The sequence below is a fragment of the Brassica rapa genome, chromosome A04, assembly GCF_000309985.2.
Source record: "Brassica rapa cultivar Chiifu-401-42 chromosome A04, CAAS_Brap_v3.01, whole genome shotgun sequence".
Taxonomy (NCBI): Eukaryota; Viridiplantae; Streptophyta; class Magnoliopsida; order Brassicales; family Brassicaceae; genus Brassica; species Brassica rapa.
In genome coordinates this window covers 2,414,320-2,440,992 of record NC_024798.2, presented here as the reverse complement: position 1 = coordinate 2,440,992, position 26,673 = coordinate 2,414,320, and the positions used below count along the sequence as shown (strand labels likewise).

General features: G+C 32.8%; 2 protein-coding genes across 3 annotated transcripts; one reads left to right on the top strand and one right to left on the bottom strand.

The window, feature by feature from the left end:
• Positions 1-4,082: 4,082 nt before the first annotated feature.
• On the bottom strand, positions 4,083-17,126 carry LOC117133730 (adenylate cyclase, terminal-differentiation specific). 2 transcript variants are annotated; one of them, XM_033290620.1, is made up of 2 exons: positions 9,855-17,126; positions 4,083-9,773 (listed from the first exon to the last, which is right to left on the bottom strand). In XM_033290620.1, the coding sequence occupies exon 2, from the start codon at positions 8,163-8,165 to the stop codon at positions 5,895-5,897; it is 2,271 nt and encodes a 756-aa protein (XP_033146511.1). In that variant the 5' UTR covers positions 8,166-9,773; positions 9,855-17,126; the 3' UTR covers positions 4,083-5,894. The 2 variants fall into 2 exon arrangements, with proteins under 2 accessions (XP_033146511.1, XP_033146512.1); XM_033290621.1 differs by having other exon boundaries at positions 8,386-9,773.
• A 5,429-nt stretch (positions 17,127-22,555) lies between these two features.
• On the top strand, positions 22,556-26,520 carry LOC103863098 (E3 ubiquitin-protein ligase RZF1). Its single transcript, XM_009140844.2, has 2 exons — positions 22,556-25,445; positions 25,857-26,520. Exons 1-2 carry the CDS (start codon positions 25,227-25,229, stop codon positions 26,346-26,348), a joined length of 711 nt encoding a protein of 236 aa, XP_009139092.1. The 5' UTR covers positions 22,556-25,226; the 3' UTR covers positions 26,349-26,520.
• The last annotated feature ends 153 nt before the right edge of the window (positions 26,521-26,673 follow it).

Here is a 26,673-nt window from a genome sequence, read left to right as displayed (position 1 = left end):
AAGATATTTTCTTATTCCGTTGGCATTTTTTCTTCTTAGACTATTGTAAAACTCTCTTTTAATTTCAAGCAAAGATATCTCAAAAAGTGAAAATGCATAAATAACGTTTATAATAATCGAGGATCTCAACATAGTTTTTAAAACTCTTCTAATGGACACACATTTTATAAACAAATGTTTATCGAGAATGTTTTTAGAAATCGATAGTTTTGTATCTTGCCAAAATTAGCCATAGTTGAGGTTTCTGTACATGGTGGCAATAGATAATTGTGATTGGTTATGAATTAAGAAAATTGAGGTTGTATTACTGATGAATTAGGGAAATTGAGGTTTCGTATGATGCTATAATGAATTTAAAGAATTTATGTATTACTGATAATTTGTTTAACTGATTTATTTATCAATATAGTATGTTGTATTTATAAATGTAAGAATTGGCAATGTTTTAAAGAATTAAATCGACTCAATGTCTTTGTTTCATAATTCCTTACCAAAATCATATGCATTCTCTTCTATCTCTTATATATAAATTGAGAAGTCACGTGTCATTACAAGACTAACTTTTAGAATCTTTAGAAAAACTTGTTGGTCCATCTAAACATATATTATATTTTTTAAAGTAATCATAAAACTAATTAGTAATATACCAAAAAGATCCTTCCCTATTTTCTTAAATAAAATCTTCAAAATTAACTAGAGTGATCAAAATATATATGACAACTAACGATTTTAAATAACAAAGATTTGATAAAAAAATGTGTATCCTCTACCATCTTAGTGGATTTTATACTAATTAAATAAATTAAACATTCACAAAGCATATAATAAAATTTTTGGAAAATCGCATAAAAGACATTCAAAGTGGCACTCACAAACACTTTAAACCTTGAACTTATTTGACTAGCACTTTTAAAACCCTCCAACGAGGTTTACTTGTTCTTCAAGTCAAATAAGTGACCCGTACTATTCATTTTGTAGGTTGAAATGATGACATGTTGGGTTTTTATTTTTTATTAAAAATATTAAAAAATATATAATTAAATACATAAACATTTTGAAAAAATAACTAAATCTCAAAAAAAACATCTAAAAACTTTAAATTTCAAACTTAAAAATCTTTCCAAATTAATAAAATATTAAAATAATAAGTAGATATTACAAAATTCAAAAAAATCATTTTGAATTTTAAAAAAAAACAAAAATTAGTTTTACTTTTTTTATAAAATTAACCATTAATGAAATATTTTAAAAAATCATAAAATTAAAAGATACAATTTTTTTTAAAAGTTAGCTTTAATCTTAAAAAGAATTAGCGACATATTTCCAATGATGATGATAGTTTCCGACATATCATCGATGACGGTTTATAACATATCGCCTTTAATAATGATAATATTTGCTTATGGATAAATCATTTCTGGCGGTGTCAATTTTTAAAATTTAATATTAAAATTTGTTACAACGTCAAAAATTGTTACCGTCAGAAACGATTTATCAGAACACATCAACACACATTAATATTATTAAAGACGATATGTTATAAACCGCCATCGATGATATGACGGAAACTTTCATCATCATTGGTAATATATGTGGTAATTCTTTTTAAATATTTAAAAATTTAAAACTAATTTTATAAATTTTGTTATATCTTGTATTTTTAGGTTTAAAAAAAATATATTTTATTACTTTTGAATTTTTATTTGTTATCTTTCTTAGGTATATCATGCATAATGGCAAACTACTTGTTCTTGAGAGTAAACCACCATGAAAAGAACTTGATAACCCTCTTACTTCACTATAACTTCAAGCCTTTTTTCTCACCAAGCCAAACGATTAGGACCAATTGCCCATTTGCAAGAATGCACTTATGATTATTGTCTAATGAATGTGAGAGTTGGTTGATTGGCTTGTTTGTAAAGATCAAGGAGTTGAGATAGGTCAAAAAAAGTTAGAGTTTAATAGGATGTTTTGCTCTTGCTATTTAGTATGATTATGTAAGGATAACACATTGATGGCTTTGAAGGGTTTCTTTTGGTTATATGCTCCCTCCTTCAAACTTCATCTCCTTCTTAATCTTGAAAGTTTACTTGTGGACAAGTAAAATTTTAGTTTGGGGGAGTTGATATCTTGCATATTTACATTGTTTTAACCATCCATTATTGTACATTTTGATCCTTTAGAATAGCATTTACACATATTTAGGCTGCATTGTCATGGATTAGTCCTTATCAGGTGTTGGAGAGAGCTTCATGATGAACTTTGTGGCCAAAAGAGTGTTTTGGTGTCCTAAGAGTGTAGATGAGTCATTGAAGGATCCTAGCGGTCAAGCGTAGCGGCCTGTGGTGGTCACTATGAAGGAGAGAGACGGAAGCCAATAACATAGCGGCTTTACGTAGCGGCCTTCATGAGTCGCTAATTTTGGAGCAACTTCTATAGCGGCCACCCATAGCGACATTGAGTGGTTGCTATAGAATCAAGATTTATGAAACTTTCCAAGTGTTGCAGCACCACCATTGTAGCGGCCAAGATAAGTCGCTACGACCATAGCGACCTTATCAGGTCACTACAAACGAAAAGACCCAACTTTTTATTGGTCAATCCATGCTTGTTGGGTTGACCCAGCTCGAGTTTTAGCCTTCTATAAATATTTTTTAGACCTTAATTTGGATATATCTTGTTTTCTCTTAAAACATATTGATATTTTGGGTGAAAGATTGAATCTTGAATCTATTTTCTTTGTGTTTGTTAGATTATCTTGATCACTAATCATGATTAACCTTAATGTCTCTCTGCGACTCAACGTCACAAAATTGCTTCCCCAAGAAGAGGATGAGAAGAGGAAGAAGAAAGAAAGAGACGTACGTTGAAGCATCAAAAGAAGAGCTTGAAGAGCTGATCAACTCTCATCAGAACTGAGATGATGATGATTCGTTTTTTACTGGCTTCATTGATACACACCTACTACATATAGACATAGAGTCGTCCATCAATAAAAGGGAGATGGACAACAGTTATTGATGGACGACTCTATGTCTATATGTAGTAGGTGTGTATCAATGAAGCCAGTAAAAAACGAATCATCATCATCTGAGTTCTGATGAGAGTTGATCAGCTGTTCAAGCTCTTCTTTTGATGCTTCAACGTACGTCTCCTTCTTCCTTCTTTCTTCTTCCTCTTCCTCTTCTCATCCTCTTATTCCCTACTTCTCTCTGTATTCCCCTTGGCATCAAAAGAATCTTGAGAGCATGAACCACCTATTACATATAAAAACAAGAATAAAAACAAGAAGTTAAATACATTACTCTACAATGTTAACAACTTTGCAAACCCTATTTAAACATACATACCTTTTTAAAAGACTAAATTATTGTAACTATTTATAAATGTCTAAAATTTTATTTATAGAAAATTTAAACTCAATCTCGCCTTATAAATACTGAATCCTAACCAATAATCAATAAACCATAAACCAAATGTTAGAATATTTTTGATTGAGTGTATATTTGAAATGTGGTATCCAATATGATATTTCAAGCAATTTCTCCAAATCATTTCAGTATAATATTAAATTGTAATTAAAATTAACTTACTTGTTTTCCACGTCGAAATTATAACTAGCTATATGCATTGGCCGGTAAAAACTTGATTTTTAAAAAACTTTTATTATTTTAATTAACAATAACAATAAAAGTAATAATAATTACATAAAAATTTATAAAGTAATATAAGTTATAAAAATAAGTAAAATTATCTACAATTTAAAACTATATAAAATATTTTCAAAATTCAAATAAAAATCTAGTTTTTTTAAATTGAAACTATTTTTATTCAAAACTTTAAAAATATAGTTTTAAATAGTAAAATATTGAAATTTTCATTAACTATTAGAAAAACAAATTTGTTGTATGCTTTAATTTTCCTATATAAATTGTCCAAAATTTTATTTTTGGAAGTTTTTGTAAAATTAGATTCATATAATTTTTTTTAAGAAATCTACAAACTTAAAAATATTATAAGAAAATTGAAGCATATGAAAATTTTATAAAAGTTTTGTTTTAAATATTATTTTGATTTCTTTTTAAAAATTTATAATTTCTTTTCTAAAATAATATTTTTAATTTTTAAATAAATAATAATTGAATTTGGAATTTGTAAAATGTTAAATGATTTTTTATTTATTTTCTGTTACTTATATTTTTTTATCTAATTATTTTAATTTAATATTTAGTTAGTTAAAGTAACAATTTTCAAAAAATTGTAAATCCAGTGTCATCCATTATTACCGTATAATGAACAGTAACTCATGATTAGACGAACACATATTAGTGTTTAATATAGTAAAACTTCTCTAAATTAGTAATGTTTTTTTTTTTTTTTTTTTTGACAACAAGACATTCACAGACTCAACTTGACTCTGTAAACCAAACCGGCAACTCTGCATCCATGTGAACGACGAAAGACGGTTGTTTTCTAGCACTGCATGCTAAGCTATCCGCCCTTTTATTCTCCGTCCGAGGTACATGAACGATCTTTGAGTTGTAAAAACTCCTTTGTAGGACTATTATATCTTTCAGATAACTTTCAAATGCTGGCCATTCTTCTGGTTCCGAAACCATCTTCACCAATTGAGAACAATCCGTTGCAAACGTAACCTGAAACTGTCTTAAATTCCTCATACTTTCCATTGCCCAAATCAGCGCTTCTATCTCTGAATGTAGAGGTGAAAGACATGCCCTTACCTTCCGTGCCCCTGATAAACCATCGAAACCCGGTAGGATACTATACCACCCTTGTCCTGAAAATATATCCTTATCTTTCCATGACCCGTCTATAAAGCACCAGCGCCCTGACGTTACCAATGGGGTTCTGGTGTGTGCCTGAATTTCCGGCGTTTGGTTCTTTTTCACCTGTGCCACAGCCCAAAGTGTAGACTCCAATTCTGCCAATCTTAGTGTTTCCCTTGGGTCAACATCCAGATTACTGAACACTTTATTATTTCTACCTTTCCAGATATACCATAAGATCCAAGCAAATTGATGATCATCCATTTTTGGAGTAACTCGCCAGAAAAGATGATCCATATTACCAAAAACAGATTCAGTAGGAAATACATTGGGGTTCGATGGGATTTTAGATAAAGCCCATACCTGACGTGCTGGTGGGCATTCAAAAAATACATGGTTTATTGTTTCTTCCGGCTCCCCACATCGAGCACAGCATATAACCCCCTGTATGCCTCTCGCCTTTAGATTTTTCAAAACCGCTATACACCCTCAGAGGATTTGCCATAGAAAATGTTGTATCTTTGGCGGACACTGTACTTTCCAACAGAAGGCTTTAAGGTCATCTACTGTGGGCCCATAAACTTCTGGTGGTTTTTCTCTGTCAGGATAAACCCGCTCCACTTGATATCCTGATTTTACCGAATATTTTCCATTATTAGTAAAATGCCATCCATTTCTATCTTCCATCAGATTTCTGCTTAATGGAATACTCTCAATGATATTTGCATCATGAGGATCCACCACAGCCCTAATTGCCTGAAGATTCCAAGTTCGGGATTCCGAATTAATGAGAGAATCCACTGTGAGGTCCGGGTAACTATTTTGAATTTTTTTGTTTGCTGGTCTCGGGCGAGTGGCTGGGATCCAAGGATCATTCCATACCGAAATAGATGAACCTGTTCCCACCCTTTTAATTAGTCCTTTACAAACCAGAGATCTAGCAGATATAATACTCCGCCAGCCATATGACGGGGAGTAAGAACGGATCGGGTCAAGAGGTGAAGCATTCCACATTTGCTTACCAAGCATCGCTGTATTAAAATCCATGAGATCCTTAAATCCTAAACCACCATTGTCTTTAGGAACACACAATTTATCCCAAGATTTCTAATGCATGCCTTTTGTACTCCCTCCTGGGCTCCACCAAAACTGAGCTACTGCACTGGTTAACTTCTTCACTGTCGCCTTTGGTAGCCTATACACAGACATCACATGATTTGGTAGAGCCGTGACCACTGATTTAATAATCACTTCTTTACCTCCTTTAGTAAAGAATCTGAAAGTCCATCCATTCACCCTATTATTTAAACGATCTTGGACAAAACCAAACACTTGAACCTTAGATCCTCCCAAAATTTCGGGCAACCCTAAGTAAGATCTCATTCCTCCTACATTCTGAATACCCAATATGTCTCTTAATTCTTGACGACTAGATTCTACAATCTTGTGACCAAATTGAATTGAGGATTTCTGAAAATTTATTTGTTGGCCTGAAACCGCTTCGTATTCCTTCAAAATTCTGAGAATAGTTTGACACTCTTCCTTATTTGCCTTACAAAAGAAAAGGCTATCATCGGCAAATAGTAAGTGCGAGACTGCTGGGCAAGCTCTTGCTACCTTCATACCGGTTAGTTGTTTGACTCTCTCCGCCTTCTTAATATTCATAATTAGAGCCTCAGTACACAAAATAAATAAATAAGGAGACAAAGGGTCTCCCTGCCGTAACCCTCGCTGGGGAATTATAAGGCCTTGCGGCTGTCCATTAAGAAGTACTCTATACTGAACCGAGGATATACACTCCACCATTAGCTTGATCCATCGAACATCAAAACCCATTTTATGTAAGAGAGCCTCAATGAAACTCCATTCGATCCTATCATACGCCTTACTCATATCCGTTTTAATTGCCATAAACTTATTTTGACATGACTTATTAGTTCTCAATCCATGAAACATTTCCTGCGCTATAAGAATATTATCCGATATTAACCTGCCTTCCACAAAAGCCGATTGTGTCTCCGATACTAGACTAGGAAGACAACCTTTCAATCGTTGACACAGAACTTTCGAAATAATCTTGTAACCCACATTACATAAACTTATCGGTCTCAGTTCTGTCATTCTTGTCGGTCTCTCTGTCTTCGGGATCATACAAATATTAGTAGTATTTAACCTTGAATCCATAGCACCTGTCACCAAAAAACTATTCACCATATCTACCACATCTTTCTTAATAACATGCCAGGAATGCTGGAAAAAGAGAGCTGTCATCCCATCTGGACCTGGCGCTTTCTCTGGATGCATCATAAATAAGGCTTGTCTGACCTCTTCCTCTGTTGCTGTTCTCAATAAACCTTGATTCATTTGGGGAGAAATAGACGGGACTATCTCTTCTAAAAAACCATCAAAGTCAGTTGGAGTGGTTGTACTAAACAGACTTTCAAAATAATCAACTGCCACTTTCTCGATTCCATTCTCCTCAGTAATCCAATTACCCATATCATCATGAAGTCCCACTATTTTATTTCGGACCCTACGCTGCTTCGTTAGAGCATGGTAAAATTTGGTATTAAGATCTCCAGATGAATACCACATATTCCGACTCTTCTGATGCCAATATTCCTCCTCATCCTTATAAGCCTGTTGTAATTTCCTAGAGACTTCAAGAATCTCTTCCTGAGATCTGTTATTATCTGTTTGAACTTCCTCCAACGCATTTTGAAACTCCTTAATTTTATCCTTCCCATATGGCTGATTATCCTTTCGCCATGAAGAGATCTCATGCCGACAATTACTAATTTTTGTAACAAAATCCTCAATTTGCCCACCCTGATTCTCCGTCCATCCTGTCACTATTGATTCCATAAGCCCCTCCTGACCTATCCATCTCTTATCAAATCTGAATTGTCCTCTCCTTTTCCTCAATAACTTGTCGTCCAAAAAAGCGATTACAGGACGGTGATCAGATCCCACTAACCTCAAATATTCTGTGTAGGAGCATGGGAACAACGTATGCCATTCTTCATTTGCCAAGGCTCGATCCAATCGACATCTGACCGTCACAACATCCTTTCCTTTGCCACGCCTTCCTTGCCATGAAAATTTATTTCCACGAGCCGGGAATTCCAGTAGCCCACTGTTCCGTATCATATTGTTAAAAGGAATAAAAGATGTTGCACATCTTAGGGATCCCCCATCCTTTTCATGATTCCCAGTAATCTCGTTTAAATCACTAATAATAAACCAAGGTTCGGATCTTGCTAATCCATATCGAGTTAATCTCTCCCATACCTGTTCTCTTTGCTTTGGTACCGGATCCCCATATACAAAAGTAAGAAAAACTTGTTTTCCTTTAACCATCGCCTCCACGTCTATCATTCTATTGCTAGAATATATGACTCTAACTTGATACTCATTATTATAAAAAAGAGCTAAACCACCACTCCGCCCATTTGGATCCACAGTAACCAGGCTATCATGGCCAAAATGAGACTGAAATCTTTGTACGAAATCGAAATCCTGTTTCGTTTCAGACAAAAATAAAAACTCCGGTTTGTGTTTGTGTTGGTACTAAATTAGTAATGTTGGAACTGAGATATTTTATTAATATACAAAGTTATTAATTTAGAAAAGAAATTTCTTCTCTGGATTTTTTTTAATTTTTTTTAATTTTTATAAAATATGCAAATAATTTTTTTATCGTATATAAATGAATTAAATTTTGAAACTCAAATTTCACGTTATTTTTATTATACTATATTGTGTATATAACATATGTTTTATAAAATTTAAATGAGTTTTAGATATTATTGTACTATATACTAGTAAAGTATATTGAAGTGTTAAGAAAATATAAAGGTAATTCTATTGTGAAATAAAAAATGATATAACTGTTTGTTTGTACTTCTGTAAAATGTATATTCAAACATTATTAATTTATGATTTTAATGGGACCATATATTTATATAGGGTTCACTAAAAAATTTCTCTATCCGTTTAATATTAAGTGTCGTTGTAGAAATTTTTATTTATTACAAAATAAGTGTCGTTTTCAACTTTCAATGAAAAATTTATTAATTTTATTCAGAAATTAATTTTTGTATTGGTTGAAATATTGTTAGGTATATAGGTATATAGAAAATATACAAAATTAATTGTTTTCTTAATCTGTGTGCACAAACTCAAAACAACACTTAAAATAAAACAGAGGGTATTATCTTTTTATTTTATCGATTTCTATCATATTTTGAATTGGCTCCAACTCGGGCACCGGGAAATTTATTAACTCATAGTATTTATTAATTTATCGAGTATTAATTTATATAGTTTGTATTGTATGTTATTACAACTACTTTCATTGTTTAAAGTGTTATATGTTAAACTCGAAGATTTAAAATACATATTTTTGCCAACTTGATAATGTAAAATGCGATTTTATATATTTTGCTGCCGAATTAATGACAGTGAAAGCTAATATTTTATCACGTGTCATGACTAGTGTAGTTAGTGTAATATCAAGTTTAGAAAGGCAACAGAGATGGGAAGAGTACACATCTCTTGGATTTAGAGAATGTGTAATGAAGGAAACAAAGATTAACTGATAACAAAAGCCATAAATAAACCATTGTTATCCAAAAAGCTTGATAGAGAGCTAACAGAAACAGAAAGAAAGAACTGAGCAGATCTCCATAGACAGATGAGATGAGTGTGTAATGTTCTTCAATTCTCGTCTAGAGATTTCTTCAAACAACAGTTACTGATGGACGACTCTATGTCTATATGTAGTAGGTGTGTATCAACGAAGCCAGTGAAAAAAGAATCATTATCGCTTGAGTTCTGATGAGAGTTGATCAGCTGCTCAAGCTCTTCTTTTGGTGCTTCAACGCCTCCTTCTTTCTTCTTCCTCTTCCTCTTCTCAACCTCTTCTTCCTCTACTTCTCTCTTTATTCCCCGTGGCGTCAAATGAATCTTGAGAGCATGATCCACCTATTACACAGAAACACAAGAAGTTAAATACAGGACTCTACAATCTTAACAACTTTGCAAACCCTATTTAAACATACATACCTTTTTGATATCACCATTTGACTTGTCTTGAGTACAAGACTCAATAACGTTTTTATACGTTGTTAATGGACCTGATTGATACAGGTATTGATACTCAATAGCATCAAGAGGCTGCGGTTGTGGGTACTGAATATCGTGACAACGCGGTGGGTATGAATCCAAAGGGGCTGCCCAAGACTGTGGGAGCTGATCCTGAAGCTGCCTTTGATGTGACCCAGATGTTTCTTGCCAAAACTGCACCTGATGCGATTGATGATGAATGATATTATCAAAAGGCTGTGACTGGTGCGGTTCTTGATACTCAATATCATGAAGTTGTGATTGATGATAATGGATAGTATCAAGAGGCTGTGGTTGGGGTGGATTTTGATAGGCACTATCATGACATTGTGGTTGATGATGATCTATAGAATCAAGAGACTGTGGTTGGTGCGGTTCTTGATACTCAATATCATGAAGTTGTGATTGATGATAATGGATAGTATCAAGAGGCTGTGGTTGGGGTGGATTTTGATAGGCACTATCATGACATTGTGGTTGATGATGATCTATAGAATCAAGAGGCTGTGGTTGGTGCGGTTCTTGATACTCAATATCATGAAGTTGTGATTGATGATAATGGATAGTATCAAGAGGCTGTGGTTGGGGCGGATTTTGATAGGCACTATCATGACATTGTGGTTGATGATGATCTATAGAATCAAGAGGCTGTGGTTGGTGCGGTTCTTGATACTCAATATCATGAAGTTGTGATTGATGATAATGGATAGTATCAAGAGGCTGTGGTTGGTGCGGTTCTTGATACTGAGACTCGGTATTATGACGTTGCGATTGATGTTGATAGATAGTATTAAGAGGCTGTGGTTGGTGCGGTTCTTGATACTCAGACTCATTATTAGGACATTGCGATTGATGTTGATAGATAGTATTAAGAGGCTGTGCTTGGAGCGGTTCTTGATACTCATTATCTTGACGTTGCGGTTGATATGAATCCAGTTCGGTAGGCCAAAACTGCGGCAGCGGCTGCGGTTGGTGTGAAACCAACGGGGTTGGATAAAACTGCGGTGGTTGCGGTTGCTGAATCTCAACAGTACGTGGCTGCACAGCCTCCTCTTCTACTTCTTCAACGTCTTCTTCTTTCATGTTCTTTTGTGCCGTTGGACTCAGATAAATCTTACACAAAGCATAATCCACCTTCATACACACACCAAACAAAAAAAAAGGTTAACATAATACAAAACTATCACAATCTGAATAACTTGGAAAACAAGACACAATACATACCGTATTGTTATGGCCGGAAGACTCAAGCCAGTATTCTTGCATTAACCAGTTTGTTCTTTCTCCGTTTGGTTGTTTGCCAACGAAATAATTTAGTGTGGTTTTGTAGCCAACTACATCTTTTTTCACTTTAATCTTCTTGGTAACTGCTTTTGAATGCCAGTATCCTCCATTGTGATCAACACGTTTTTGTTTCTGGCCGTTTGTTTTAATCTTTGTCCTCTCAGATATAAAGAACCATTCCGTAAGATTACCCTTCTTGTATTCCGCTGTTTCAAATCAAAATAAAGATTGATTCACACACACAAACAAAGAAACAAAAGCAACTATAATTTGTAAATAAAGAGATAATTCAACTATGGATTAGAACATTAAATATAAATAGTCTTTTTTCATTAAATTTTTCATATAAATATTTATTTATATCTTAACGATAATTTATTATAGTTATTTTGTAGAGTTTTTATGATTGTTTATGCACTTTTGTTTTTGCTAAAATTGTTTATGCACTTTTATCAAAGAATATATTGCTTAACTATATTCTCAAATAATAATTATGAACCTTTTATGTTCGTCTAGACAGTAGTCATTAAGTTCTTTCCAAGAGTCAAGCCAAGTACTGACGGGTTTACTTTTATCCAGTTATAGTATGATATTGTGTAAAATTATATAGAAAAAATATATTTTAGGGCATCTAAAAGAAGTGTACCACCACTAATTGAGGCATACCTGTAAGTTGTAGTGGATTAGACTCGTAGATGTTTGCGTGATGAATGGGAAGATTTGGCCATGATTTTTTGTTGTCTGGTGAGAAGGGTTTCAAGTAATAATAGATGATTTCTGCGTCGGTTGGTACAAACCTATAGCCCGGTGGATAAGCTAAAGACGAAGAGGCCGAAGAAGAAGAAGAAGACTGCATGTTGGGTTCGTGTTGTGGAGAGGGTTGTGGCGTTTCACTGCGCTTGCTTCTCTGAGGAGTCATCTTCACGGAGAGTGGTCTAGAGTAGCAACTTCACTTTTTCACTTTTATCAACGAAAGCTTTGATTAATCTCAATGGTTAGTGAGTTTGTTATTTATATGGATGCTAAATACGTGTGAATGGATTATGGATATGATTTTCTTTGTTAAAATTGAAATTATATTGTTTTTGGTGCATTATCATCTAAATAATTTTTTTTGCAAATAATATTCTTGAGACGGTTGTAAAAAGAAAGGAAAATTTCCTTAACAGTTCTCTTATATATTTCAGTCAGAGAGAGAGAGAGAGAGAGAGAGAGAGAGAGAGAGAGAGAGAGAGAGAGAGAGAGAGAGCAAACCATGTACAATTTGGAACCTGAAACTATTTATCACACCTGATGAAGAGCACTCTCACTCGTTTAAGTGATGAAACCTAACTCTATCTTTAACAATAATAAAAAAAACAAATCATCTCCCGATTGAATTCTTTTGACACATATTTTGTAAGCAACTGACAGTTCAGAGAGAGCTCAACCAGTTATTTTTTAGTCCTCCGCCTTGTAACCAGCTAGAATGGCGTGACGGGTTACTTCCTCTAGTTCGGTGGAAGGTGCTGTTCGTTTGCTCACCTAGGTGATCCATCTAGGTGAAGATACAAATCGATGTTCGTTTTGTGCATTATAATATTACATCCACATGGATCACCTATTTGAATTTTTAAAAACCCATCTCTAAAAATGACATTTTGAAATCAAAATATAATTTTCAAACCGTAAATTCTTTTTTTTTTCATATACATATTTCTGCCATAACTAAAAAAAAATGCATTTTCCCGCAAAAATTGAAAAACACTTTCTGCCAAAACCGCAAAATACGTCTTTCCGCAAAAACATAAAACACACATTTCCATAAAACTACACTTTTCGGCAAAGCCAGTAAAACCACACTTTTCGGCTAAAACCGGGAAAATTCATTTTCCCGCTAAAATCGAAAAAGCATTTTCCCGCCAACAAAATTGCATATTCCCGCCAAAACTTCAAAAAGCATTTTCTAGCCAAAACCCAAAAACACACAATTTCCCACCAAAACCGGAAACTACATTTTTCGCCAAAACCGTAAAACGCATTTTCCCGCCAAAACTGGAAAAACGTATTTTTTCGCCAAAACCGGAAAACGTATTTTCCTGTCGAAACCGCCAAAAAAGCAAAATGCACTTTTTCCGTAAGAAAACGCAAAAAAAATGTACATTTTCCACCAAAACCGCAAAAATGCATTTTCCGCCAAAATCGCGAAAAAAAACTTTTTCCGCCAGAGAATGATGCACTTACGCTTGCAGAAACTGAATCAACACTTTGGGCAGAGCCCTAGGTGATTAAGACTAAGCAGGCTCCACCACAGAATGAGGTTTTGAATCGGCAGCTGAGAGTTGGTCGTTGGTGTTTTATAGATGGTTCCTGGAAAGATAAAGAACCTTATTCAGGTCAAGGATGGTATAGCATACTCGAGGGCTTTCAGGGATTGATGGGTGCAAGGAATACTAGGGCATGTCTTTCACCTCTTCATGCAGAGATGGAAACTTTGATATGGGCAATGGAATGCATGAGGAATTTACATCAGTTTCAGGTTACTTTTGCTACGGATTGTTCTCAATTGGTGAAGATGGTTTCGGAACCAGAGGAATGGCCGGCGTTTGAGAGTTACCTGCACGACATAAAGCTACTAAAGACATGTTTTACTAGCTCAACGATCATTCATGTACCCCGGACGGAAAATCAAAAGGCGGATAGTCTAGCACGATGTGCCAGAAAACAATTGTCTTTCGTCGTTCACATGGATGCGGAGTTACCAGTTTGGTTCGCAGAGTCTATATGAGTCTGTTTGTTGATGACAAAAAAAAAAAAAAAAACTTTTTCCGCCAAAACCTGCAAAAAAGCACTATTTCGCCAAAAATACATTTTCCGCCAAAACTGCAAAATGCACTTTTCCGCCAAAACCGCAAAAACATATTTTTTGCCAAACCCATAAAAACGTATTTTCCGCCAAAATCACAAATTGCATTTTTTCCTCAAAAACACAATTTTCCTCAAAAACCGCAAAAATATTTTCTGCCAAAACCGTAAAAATGCTATTTTTCCGCCGAAACGTAAAAAATATATTTTAGTAATTTTATTAACAAGTCCACCTAAATGCAATTTAAAAAAATGAAAAGCAAACAAACATAATTGCATTCAGATGATTCATCTGGATGCATGGACGAAATAAATAAATGAACAACACCCAAATGGAGCATCTGGATAAGACATCTAGATAGACCATGTGGATGCACAGAAGATATACAAACAAACAGGACCTAAATTAGCGCTCACTCCGGATGCATTTTGTCATACAACAAACTTGTGAACTTGATCATCAATCTCAATCCAACTCCAGCCTGGAACTGTCCGTAAATCATGGCTTCTTATTAGCTTTCACATTCTAGCAAACACCTTGAGCATCATTCGCTGCAGAATATATTGACGTCATACGCACGTGATCCCCTGCATTGAAAGCCTTGAGCTGCATCAGTTTCTTCATATATAGCTACTTCTTCTAGTTCCAAATTCCTGCGGATGATTTTGCAAGAGCCAAGAAGGGTTCTCCACAATACAGGATCTTCATGGCAGGAAGACACATGTATTATCTCAAGAGCCTTATCAAGCTGACCTGCTCGTCCATACAGATCCACCATGCATCCCTTAACGTTGGGGCTTAGCCGCTTAGGTAAAAATGTGAACTCATCATCTGAAAATGCTCAGCTCTTTCTTTGAACAGACCTTGATAACTACAACCTAACAACAATCCGAGGAGCGTGATTTGTAATTATATTTAGTTTATTTTTAATAAGATATATGTTATTTACTTTAATAGGAATGTAATAGCTATTAGTTATTGCCATATTTTAAAAGCCTTACCAAAATATGAATATTTTTTTATGTCTGATTAATTATGCTATTACAACAATAAAAAATATTACATAGACAAATATATATCCGACAATTCTACCATCATATGAGAATGCACGTCTGACTGTATCACTCCGAGCCGCCCTATGAAATTCATGTTCGATGATACGCCATGCACCATGCTGAAGATCTCTTGTAACTTTTTTTTCCCATAAGGTGCATTAATTGCGTTTTCTGGGGTTTGAACTCCAGTCCTTCTCGTGTAAAAGCATTTATGAATCTTTTGTCAAACCACTGGACTGAAGGAGCTTCCACAAATATTAATATTTATTAAGAATTGTATATACAGTGAAACCTCTATAAATTAATAATGTTGGGTTACACCAAAACTATATTTTTTTTTAAATTATAAAAATATTAATTTATCGATATACTAACTGAACCAAAAACTCAATTTGCGACTATAAAATTATATTATTTTATAGAAAATTTTAGTGTATATTAATTTATAGATTATTAATTTAAAGATGTTATATTGTACCACAATTAAATGATGACATGTCACATTTAACCAGTCATGTCATATTTTCCATGTTGAGTGAATATGCTGATGACACATAATAAAACCACTTCTATAAAATTTCAATCATTTAACAATCAACAAAATTTTGACTTGGCTAATATTACTTTGGTTTTGTAATTATTAAGACACACTTAATTATAATTCATTTTTCTTATATATATACACCAAAATTTGATATATAACTTAATGTAGAAATTTTTATATTGTAATTATATTTAGTTTATTTTTTATTAATGTGATATGTATATAAATATATATTAATTTAAATGCGATACATAAATTATTAGTCAATACTCTATTTCAAATTTCTTGCCAAAAAACAAAATTTATAAAGAAAATTTACTTGGCGATATAGGATTTAATTTATTAGTTGTTACCTTAACTAAAAAATATTACCAACAATATAAATATTCATAAAGGAAATTGCACATGACTTAATTAATGTCATATTACATTTTCCAATGTGATATAATTTTTTCTTGTTTAAAATGAATATGATAATGATATATAACATAAACAATCACTTTTAAGTTTTCACGAATGGTGATGTTTAAGTAAAATTTATTTGATATATAATGTAATGTAATTTTATTATATTGAATTTTTTAGTATAATTATCATATTTTGCGAAAATGTTGCAAAAATACAATATATGGGATTAGATTGTAAATTTTATAAATAAAAATATTAGTCATAAACGAGAAACAGAATATATTTAAAATATTAATAGCATAAACTATAGAATAAACCATTAGAAATAAACTATACTCGGTTTGTGAAAATACTCTAAAAATCGAGAAAATCATTGTAGATAGTCTATTTCTGGAACTTCATATACATGTTCTAACTACCAGAAAAAAAACAAAATTATTCCTTTAGTTTTTGGCATATATAAACTCGAAATTTTTGTTGAGAAAAAAGAATATAAACTAGAAATTTGTAAAAAGGATACTTTCTAAACTTAAAATATTTTATATATTGAAAATATGATAAATTAAAAAAAATCCGCACAAATGAAAACACTTTGTTTTAGGTGACAACAATAAATCTCATTCTTATGATCCGGAAGTGTAGAAAAATGCATTTTAGTATGGTATTTTTTCATTTTAAGTTATCTCGTATTAATTCAGTTTTAGGTTGAGACTCTATTTTTTTTAAGGGTTTTGTTTTTGGAGAAAATTCAGTTATATAAAAAAAAACTTTTACACCGGCTTTGTTTCCAAAGATTTTTTTATTATTCAGTTGGCCTTGTCTTTTTAGACTATTGTAAAACTCTTTAAATTCTCAATCAAAAACGTCCAAGAAAAGTGAAAACTCATAAAAAACACGCATAAATAACATTTAGAATAATCGACGATTTCGATGTAGCTTTTTTTTACTCTTATAACAAAATTCCAACCACGATGACAAAACATACGAATTTCTCAACTAGGTTAATTAATTAACTGAAAGTGAATTAAATTTTGTTTCAAAACTCAATTTTGATAATAGATAATCAAATCTCATGATTTATGTTACAAATGTCATCTTATTTACTTAGAATGAAAAGGTAAAATTAATAATTCAAATCAGAAAGTCTTTGGGATCACACCAAAGTTATCAAAAATAATAATAATAATAATAATAATAATAATAATAATAATAATAATAATAATAATAATAATAATAATAATAATAATAATAATAATAATAATAATAATAATAATAATAATAATAATAATTATTTGGATTTTGCTTTTAGAAACTTGTAACCAACCCTTAAACACTAAGTCGTCAGTATTCCGTCGGAATGAGTCGTCAGTATTCCGTCGGAATATACTGACGAACTTAATTCCGTCGGAATTGTAATTTACCCGGGAAAACCAAACCGCGTGAAATTTTCGCGGACCGCCAATTGATATATATTTAATGATACCGACGGAATACTGACGAACCCGTGTCCGTCGGAATTGTTAAATATAATTACTCATCTTCTTCCTTCTTCGTTATTTCCGCCTCCGGCTCTCTCTCAATTCTCTCCGCGATTTCTCTCCCTTTCACGGCGATTCCGGCCGTTCTCGAGCCCCCATCACCGGCGGCCCCCATTCCGGCCCCCAATCATCTTCCCCAAACCCCAAATCATGTAAGAATCATCCCAACCTTGTTTTATCCCAATTTTTTAGGGTTTTGGAAGTTAGATCTCGGATTTTAGGTTGTTTGATTGAAAATTTTAGGATTGAATGGATAGTTTAGGATATATAAGTTAGGATTGTTGTTTGGATTGTTGTTTAAGTTTTTTTTTGGAATTATTTTGTGTTTTTGTTAAAATTCAAAACGTTTTCCTGTTTTTAAAACGTTTTTTGATTTTTAAAAACGTTTTTCAAGTTTCCAATAATAAACTATGTATAATAAAACGTTTTTAAAAAATTTTAAAAATATTTAACAACATTTTTCTATAATTATAAAAATTTATAATTTTGTATACATATATATATATAAATCATGTATAATAAAAAATTTTAAAATTTTAATAATTTTTTACAAATTTCCAGTAATAAACTATGTATAATAAAACGTTTTTTAAAAATTTTAAAAATATTTAACAACATTTTTCTATAATTATAAAAATTTATAATTTTGTATACATATATATATATATAAATCATGTATAATAAAAAATTTTAAAATTTTAATAATTTTTTACAAATTTCCAGTAATAAACTATGTATAATAAAACGTTTTTTAAAAATTTTAAAAATATTTAACAACATTTTTCTGTAATTATAAAAATTTATAATTTTGTATACAATATATATATAAATCATGTATAATAAAAAATTTAGTTGTTTTTTTTAAACGTTTATAAAACCTTTTGTAAATATATAAATGAAAACATTAAAAATAGAAATGGTTTGAAAAGATTTTTGATAAATTAATTTTTTTTAGGTCCGAGGATGTACCCCGCCCCGCAGCCCGTCTTCGACGTAGTTCGGTGAGCAGTTCCCGTGCATCGGGATCGTCTCACGAACAAAACTCGGTTCCCGCATATATTCCCGCTCCAGCTCCCGCTGCCCCTCCCGCTGCTGCTCAACAGGATCCGGGGGTCATGCCAGTTGATCTATTGGTTCAACAACCAGGTCGAGAGCATCTCCCGGTTCTCCATCCCAACCCACGACGAGGACATAGCACTTGGTTAGTATTTTTTTTAATTTGTAGTATTATGTTTTTTTCCATTAATTAACTTGTTAACTAACTTGTATTTTTTTTAAAGGTTCACCAAGTCGAAAAATGGCATTAGCAGGAGCATCAACCAGATGATGTACTCCATGCTTCGTTTTGGATATTCAAAGTGGAGTGTGATTCCTTTCGAAGAACGAGAGTTGTGGTTTCGTCAGTTTGCGGTAAACTCTTCATTTTTTTAAAGTATTTATATTTTTTAAAATATATTTACTTATTAAATTATGTTTGTTTTGTAGCAAGAGTTCAACTGGCACTCCGATCTCACGGAAACAGTCCGTAAGAAATTCAACGAAAAAGCCATGGACTCTTATACGAAGCAGATAAACGCGTGGAAGACAGTTTGGCAGAAGAACAAGAGGCCACGGTTCATCAACGGGACGGTGTGGGAGCAGTTGATAGCTCATTGGGAGAAGGAAGAAACTGCAGAGACGTCTTCTAGGAACTCCAAGAACCGGAAGAGCGATCGTGGCGGGAAAGGTATGTATGTGCACAACCTCGGCGCTTGCTCTATGTCTACTAAGGAAGATGAACTTGTAAGTTTTTTTTAATTATTTATCTTTATATTTTTTAAATAAATATTTTATATATTCCTTGGCTAATAATGGCGGTTTTTTAGATCGAAGAAAATGACGGTAATCCCGTTGATCGTCTCCAACTCATTAAGGTGGCTCACACTAACAAGAAGACAGGTCAAATTCAGGATCCCGTGATCAAAGGTGTCGTTGATTTGGTGGAAGCTGAAATAGCAACTCAATCTCAGCCTCTCTCTGATGACGGCGATTCTACGGGAGCTTCAACCAACTTGTCCCTATTGCAAATAAATGAGATGGTTGAAAAGGTAATTTTTTTTATTAATATATTTTTTTATATTGTCGATTACTAATTTGTCTATATTTACTAACTTTAAATATTTTTGTAGGCGGTTCCTAAAAGGAAAGGAGGCCGTTTAGTTGGGTTGGCCCGCCGTGCTTCTTCGTATCCGGCGTCTTCTTCGCAAGCTCCGTATGCCGATCCCATGATTCTCGAGGAGCTACATGACAAAGATGAACGGATTGGGGCATTGGAGGAGCAGAACACCACTATCCTTTCGGAGAATGCCACTATCCGTTCGGAGAATGCCACTATCCTTGCTGAGCTGGCATCCCAGAAGAAGTTCAACGCCGAGATAATGCAGAAGCTAGATCGTTTGATGTCTTCGAGTTCTTAGTTTTTTTCAGCTTTTTAAAACTGTCTGAATGTTTTTTTCTTTCGTTTTGCATGAATTTTAAATTTTCTGAATGTTTTTTTTCTATTTCGGTTTGTATGAATTTAAATTCTATAATATTATTAGTTTTAAATTTCAGATTTTATTTATTTATTAATTAATTTTTCATATAAAAAATATATATAAAAATGCAAAATTAATTCGTATTATTAAAATTGACATTTTCCGACGAACTAAGTTCTCGGTAAATACCGACGGAGTATGACTCGTCGGTAAATACCGACGGACTATGATTCGTCGGAACACACCGACGAATGGTGAGTCGTCGGAATTTACCGACGAATCGTAATCCGTCGGTATTTACCGACGAGTCATATTCCGTCGGTATTTACCGACGAATCAGACTCCGTCGGTATTTACCGAGAACTTAGTTCGTCGGAATCTTCAGAGGATCCGTCTCCGTCGGTATATAGTTTTTCCGATGAACTCTAGTCTCGTGTGTCCGCATCGGAATATTGTCGGAAGTTCGTCAGAATGTTATTTCTCGGTATTCGTCAGAAAGTCGTCGGAAATTCTGACGAAATTCCGACGAATTCTTTTTTTCCGACGAAATGATACCGACGAACGCCTTCGTCAGAAATGCGTCGGAATAGGCCTTTTCCGACGAACTTCCGACGATTTTGGCCATCAGAATCTCTTTGTTTTCTTGTAGTATAATAATCCAACCCAAATTACATAGAGAATCAAATGTTTTTCTTTTTTTTTTCTTCCCTTCCTTCATGATCTCTTATAATAAAGCGGTATTGCTCGACCCTCCTGAGAATACATTGGACTTGAGAAAGTGATCTCCAGTGGAACAACCATCAAGTCTTGAGGTTCTTTTTTTTTCAAAAAAAAAAGATCGCGTACTCCGTCCCTTGGAGAATGAAAATGAAAATTTTTACACAACTCATTGAATGGGGAAGGACGAGGAAGATCTTGTTCTTGCTTTTCTGCTGCTCGTACGCCTTACCATGTTTTGTTTGTGCTGAGGATTCATCTTTCTTGTTCTTTGATATTCTGATTACTTCAACTTTTATTAATTACTGTTGCAGGTTTGTTGAACAATTTGGTTCATGATATATAGGCTTAGTCTTGCACTTATTAATGTAAGAAATGGCAATGTATTAAATAATTAAGTTAACGCATTGTCTTTGTTTGCTAAACTACTTAATAATCGAGGATCTCGACGTGGCATTTTAACCCTCATGTGCCTTATCCTGTTGTTTTTGCGGCTGCTCCTGCACTGCACTGTCTGCACATGTGCTTAACCATGTTGTTTTTGAGGCTTTTTAGGCGAAGACAATAAAATCTCATTCCTAAGATCTGGAAGTGTCGAAAAATTGCATTCCATATGGTATTCTTTCATTTTATGTTATATTGAATTAGTTCTATTTTGGTTATGACTCTACTTATTTTTTAAAGGGTTTTGCTTTTGGGGAAAATTAATTAGTTGTAAAAAAAAACATTTTATGCTGGCTTTGTTTCTCAAGATATTTTCTTATTCCGTTGGCATTTTTTCTTCTTAGACTATTGTAAAACTCTCTTTTAATTTCAAGCAAAGATATCTCAAAAAGTGAAAATGCATAAATAACGTTTATAATAATCGAGGATCTCAACGTAGTTTTTAAAACTCTTCTAATGGAATTCCAACCTCGATGACAAAATATACAAGATTCTCAACTAGGTTAATTAATTAACTGAATCAAATATTGTTTTAACACCATTTTTATAATAGATAATCAAAATCGCTTAGTTAAAAAAATGATAATCAAAAGCTCATGATATATTACAAATGTCTTCTTATTTCTTTATGATGAATGGAAAAACAAATTATTCCACCCAAATTACATATATAATCAAATGTTTTTCTTCTCTTTCTTCCCTTTCTTCACGATCTCTTCTAATAAACCGGTATTGCTCGATCCTCCTGAGAACACATTGGACATGAGAGAGTGATCTCCAGTGGAACAACCACCAACTCCTGATGATTCTTGCTTTGGAGGATGAAAAATTGCAGACAACTCATCAAATGGAGAGGGACGAGGAAGATCTTGTTGTTTTGTGCTGCTGCTGGTGCGGCTTGCGCCTTAACATGTTGTTTGCTTTGGCTAAGTATTCATCGTTCTTGTGTTTTTTTGCTATAATGATTTTAAAGACTTTTATTCATTACTGCTGGTTTGTTTAACAATTTGGTTAGTGATAGGGTTTAGTCTGTTGTATTAATTAATGTAAGAAATGGCAATGTATTAATAATGAAGTTGACTCATTGTCTTTGTTGTTGATAAACTACTTACTAATTGAGGATCTCGACGTGGCTGTTTAACCTTCATAACGGAATTCCAACCTCCATGGAAAAATATACGAGGTTCTCAACTATGTTAATTAATTAATCAACGAAACTAGATTAAATATTGTTTCAAGATGGAATTTTAAAATAGATAATCAAAAGCTCATGATATTAAAAACATCATCTTAATTTGTTATAATGAAAAGGTAAAAACAGCATTGTTACGGTAGATAATCAAAAGATCATGATATTACAAATGACATCTCATTTATTTATTTATAATGAAAAGGTAAAAACGAAAATTCCACTCAAATTACATAGTTAATCAAATGTTTTTCTTCATTTTCATTCCTTCCTTCACGATCTCTTCTATTAAACCGGTATTGATTGATCCTCCTGAAAACACACTGGACTTAAGAGAGGGATCACCAGTGGAACCACCACCAAGTCTTGAGGTTTCTTGCTTTGGAGGATAAAAAATTGCAGACAACTCGTCGAATGGAGAAGGACGAGGAAGATCTTGTTGTTCTTGTTGCTGCTGCTCCTGCACCTGTGCCTTACCTATTATTGTTGAGTAATGTACCTTTGCCTTACCTATTACTTTAGGCGGAGGATCCATCTTTCTTGTTCTTGCTATAATGATTTTAAAGACTGTATTTATTACTGTTAGTTTGTTTAACTGATTTGTTTAACGATAGGCATTAGTCTTTTATATTTATAAATGTAAGAAATGACAATGTTTTAAAGAATTAAGCTGACTCAATGTCTCTGTTTTATAATTACTTACCAAAAATATGTATTTTCTTCTATAAGTATTAATTAAATTTTCTTAATTATCATCCTCTTTAATTATTATAAATTACTTACCAAAACCATATGTTTTAAATAAAAGAGATATTGATATAGATCTTTATTCAAAATATATTTCCTATTTAATATTATAATACTTTCTCTTAAACTCTAGTTTTTAAATATAAAAAGGTTTCTATTGTTATAAGAAATATATTTTATTTTATTTTATTTTCCTTTTTGATTTATATATGTGAAATTCGTTTTTATTGAATTACATATTTACAATATAAAATTTAATATATATCTATATTTAAAATGAATATATTGCCTTTTTAAATTAACTCCTTTTTATTTATATAAAAGGAAAATAGTTTTCATTAAATAACACGTTTAAAATTTTAAAACTGTTATAAATTTATATCAAAGATACTCTCTTTTTGATAATAAGGTGATTTGGAAACAAATATTAACAAAATTTTACATAAAAGATACTAAAATGATATTATTATTTTTTTGGTAAAATGTTAAGTATCTAAAATGATATTTTAATAAGGTAATTATTGTAATTAACCATTTTAAGAGCCACCGTAAGAACGACATATAAAAAAAAAACTTCTCAAATAATATTATAGAGATTACTTTACCTTTTCAAAGTTGGATGCAAATATCTACTTTATCAAGTTGATATTAAGAAAAGTTATTGTTATCTTTACAATGTGAATGGTTTGAGGTAAAGTGCTTGCATTATGTCTTATCTCTTTATTTAGTTTTCAAATTAACAAAACAATAGGACTATATATGTTATAAAACTTTCAAATAAATGATGAAAATAACATATTATCATTTTGAGTTTTTCTCTTATTTTGAATAAAATATGTTTTAGTATTATCTTAGGGTGCTTTCAATAAATTCTATTATATTTTATAATTAGTCATTTAAATAAATTTTGAGATTTTATTTCTTTATTTTTGCATGTAATTTTAGTTAATTTTTAAAATGTTTTATAGTTTACTATTGCTATTATAACAGTAATATTTTGAATTAATTAAAAAAGAAAAAAAAAGAAACTTCTTTTATTTGAAGTAGAACACTCCCTAAATGAAGTGTTTTTACTGTTCATAGTGAAAATTCATATTTTTCTTTACAAAATTGAACCGCTAATGATTTTTATTTATTTTTGATTAATCTGGAGGCATGACAGGCCTATTGAAAATCCCGTCTAATTTCTAAAAGAGGTGCATTTTATAGATAAATCATATCTCTGGGTTTGCAAATAGGCCGTAAGCAAAGATCCATACACACGAGTAGATGTCTAAATGTGACTTAATTTTGTGCAGCAGGTTGATCGAACTTGAAACGTGTTAGTGTCACAAACTCTTTGCCTGACTATTGGTTCTGGACTAATAGTTTTCAGTTTTATATTATTAAAAAAAGATGGAACACCTTTTAGCAAAGATAGAAAGTTGAATGGAGAGCTTTAATGAAGTTCGCATACATATGTGCAAAGCTAGAAATTTTAATTATTATTACCTGCAGACTCCGCTTGGTTTTCCCCCACGACGGGGTAAGTATACGGGTTAACCCATTTGAAATATTTATATTGCAGGCGCCAATGTGAATTGAATGTAGGATTAGGCAAATTTAAATAGCGGATACTTGTTAATACGTAAAATTAAATTATCCTTTTTAAAAAGAAAACATTTTCTTAATAAATATACTAAATTTTATAAAAAATTAATTATTAATATTTTTCTGGTATATTTTAATAAAATATATAATTATTAATATTATCCACGAATATCGTGAATTATCTGCTAATTTAAAGCAAGACAGATGCAGATTTAATATTTTCTTGTTGTAGCCCATGCATTGATAATTTTTGAATAAAAAAATAACTCGAATTGCGACGGGACCGGTCAGACGAGACAAATTTGATTTGCAAACTTCAACACTATCTATGTATGTCCTCTTTTGTTTTTCCTGCTTTTCATTAAAACTTATGTGAAGATAAAAACTGTTGTTGTGCACTTGTCAATCTTTCTTAGAACTTGATCACTGACGCTCATGAATATGAGATTCATGGCTTTCTCATCTCCCTCTGATCTTGCTACATCGTCTGCATCTTTCTTTCTTCTTTTTTCCGGGTCTTCTTCTTTAGACTCCATTGTTTTGGAATCTTGGGAGGTCTCCGAAAGAACATCTTTGAGTCCTGGTACGCTGAGAGTTGCGTACATCCTCTTCTTCCAGATCGAGAAATCCCCCGATCCGTCGAACATCGAACTGGTGAGTCGCCATCTTGAATCGTCTTCTTCTTCTATTGATCTAACCAAGCTCAGACCAGAGAACTTGGCTCTGATACCAATTTGTGAAGATAGAACCTGAGCAAACTTGATCCAACTCAGTGGCGAACCTAGGTGCACTGAGTTGGTGGCACTTGCCCCCATGAAATTTTAAAATTCTTTGGGACATGTCCAAATTTTAGCTGTTTTATTCTAGTAAAAATTACATTTTTAAGTCTAGTTTTTATATTTATGTGTGATTTGCCCCCTCAAAAAATTCATGCTGCATCCGCCATTGATCCAACTAACTCCGATAAAACCATCGAGAGCTAAAGAACCACAACGATTTGTTCACTCAGTGTTCACCGCACTCTAGCCATTAACTAAGAAAAGCCTCTATATCTCATTGGAGCAGCTTTCTTCAGGGACAAGTCACCATAGAGGTCCACCACCTGCAGCGAAATCATCTATTGATGCATTACCAACGGTCAAGATCATACAGAAGCATCTCAAGTCGTCAGACTCTCACTGTCCGGTTTGCAAAGAGGAGTTTGAGTTGAAGTCTGAAGCAAAACAGATGCCGTGTAAACATGTATATCATTCTGACTGCATTGTCCCGTGGCTGGTTCAGCATAATACATGCCCGGTTTGTCGTAAAGAGTTACCGTCAAGAGGATCGTCTTTAAGTGCACAGAGTGAACAGAACAGAAGTACCAATAGAAGAAGGAACCTTTTCTCTAGTGTCTGGCCGTTCCGATCGTCTAGCTCAAGCTCTACACAAAACCGTAGAGAAACAAACAACACAGCCAATACAGAAGAAGGCCAGTATACTCGTTATCAGCATCATCACCAACATCAGCAACAACAAGCCAATATGGGTTATAGTGGATGGCCTTTTGACTATTAACTCTTTGTTAAGGCTTTGTATCTCATTTTGGTCTTTTGTATTTTGTTTTAAAGCTTTTGTCTTATTCTGCTGTCTTTCATTTAATGGTAGACCTTATCTTTATGTGGATTATGGATATCAACTTTGTGTTTTAATTTAATGGATTATAGATATCACACATGTTAGCATGTTACTGAATTAGTATTAAAACAATTTATGCTGAATGAATGTATGTTTCTGCTGGCGCCAACCAAACTTTGATCTGCTTCTTTTTATTACTATTATTTTTGTTATATCTGCAAAAAGCTTATTATACTAGAACCTGAGAACTATGATAGATGCAGGA

What these genes read in the sequence shown, in the direction of transcription:
- LOC103863098 (XM_009140844.2), top strand. Translation starts at nt 25,227, where the DNA reads ATGAATATGAGATTCATGGCTTTCTCATCTCCCTCTGATCTTGCTACA. An exon ending in ATCCGTCGAACATCGAACTG is followed by an intron (nt 25,446 to 25,856) that starts GTGAGTCGCCAT and finishes TCATTGGAGCAG; the next exon opens with CTTTCTTCAGGGACAAGTCA.
- LOC117133730 (XM_033290620.1), bottom strand. Translation starts at nt 8,165, where the DNA reads ATGATAGACGTGGAGGCGATGGTTAAAGGAAAACAAGTTTTTCTTACT.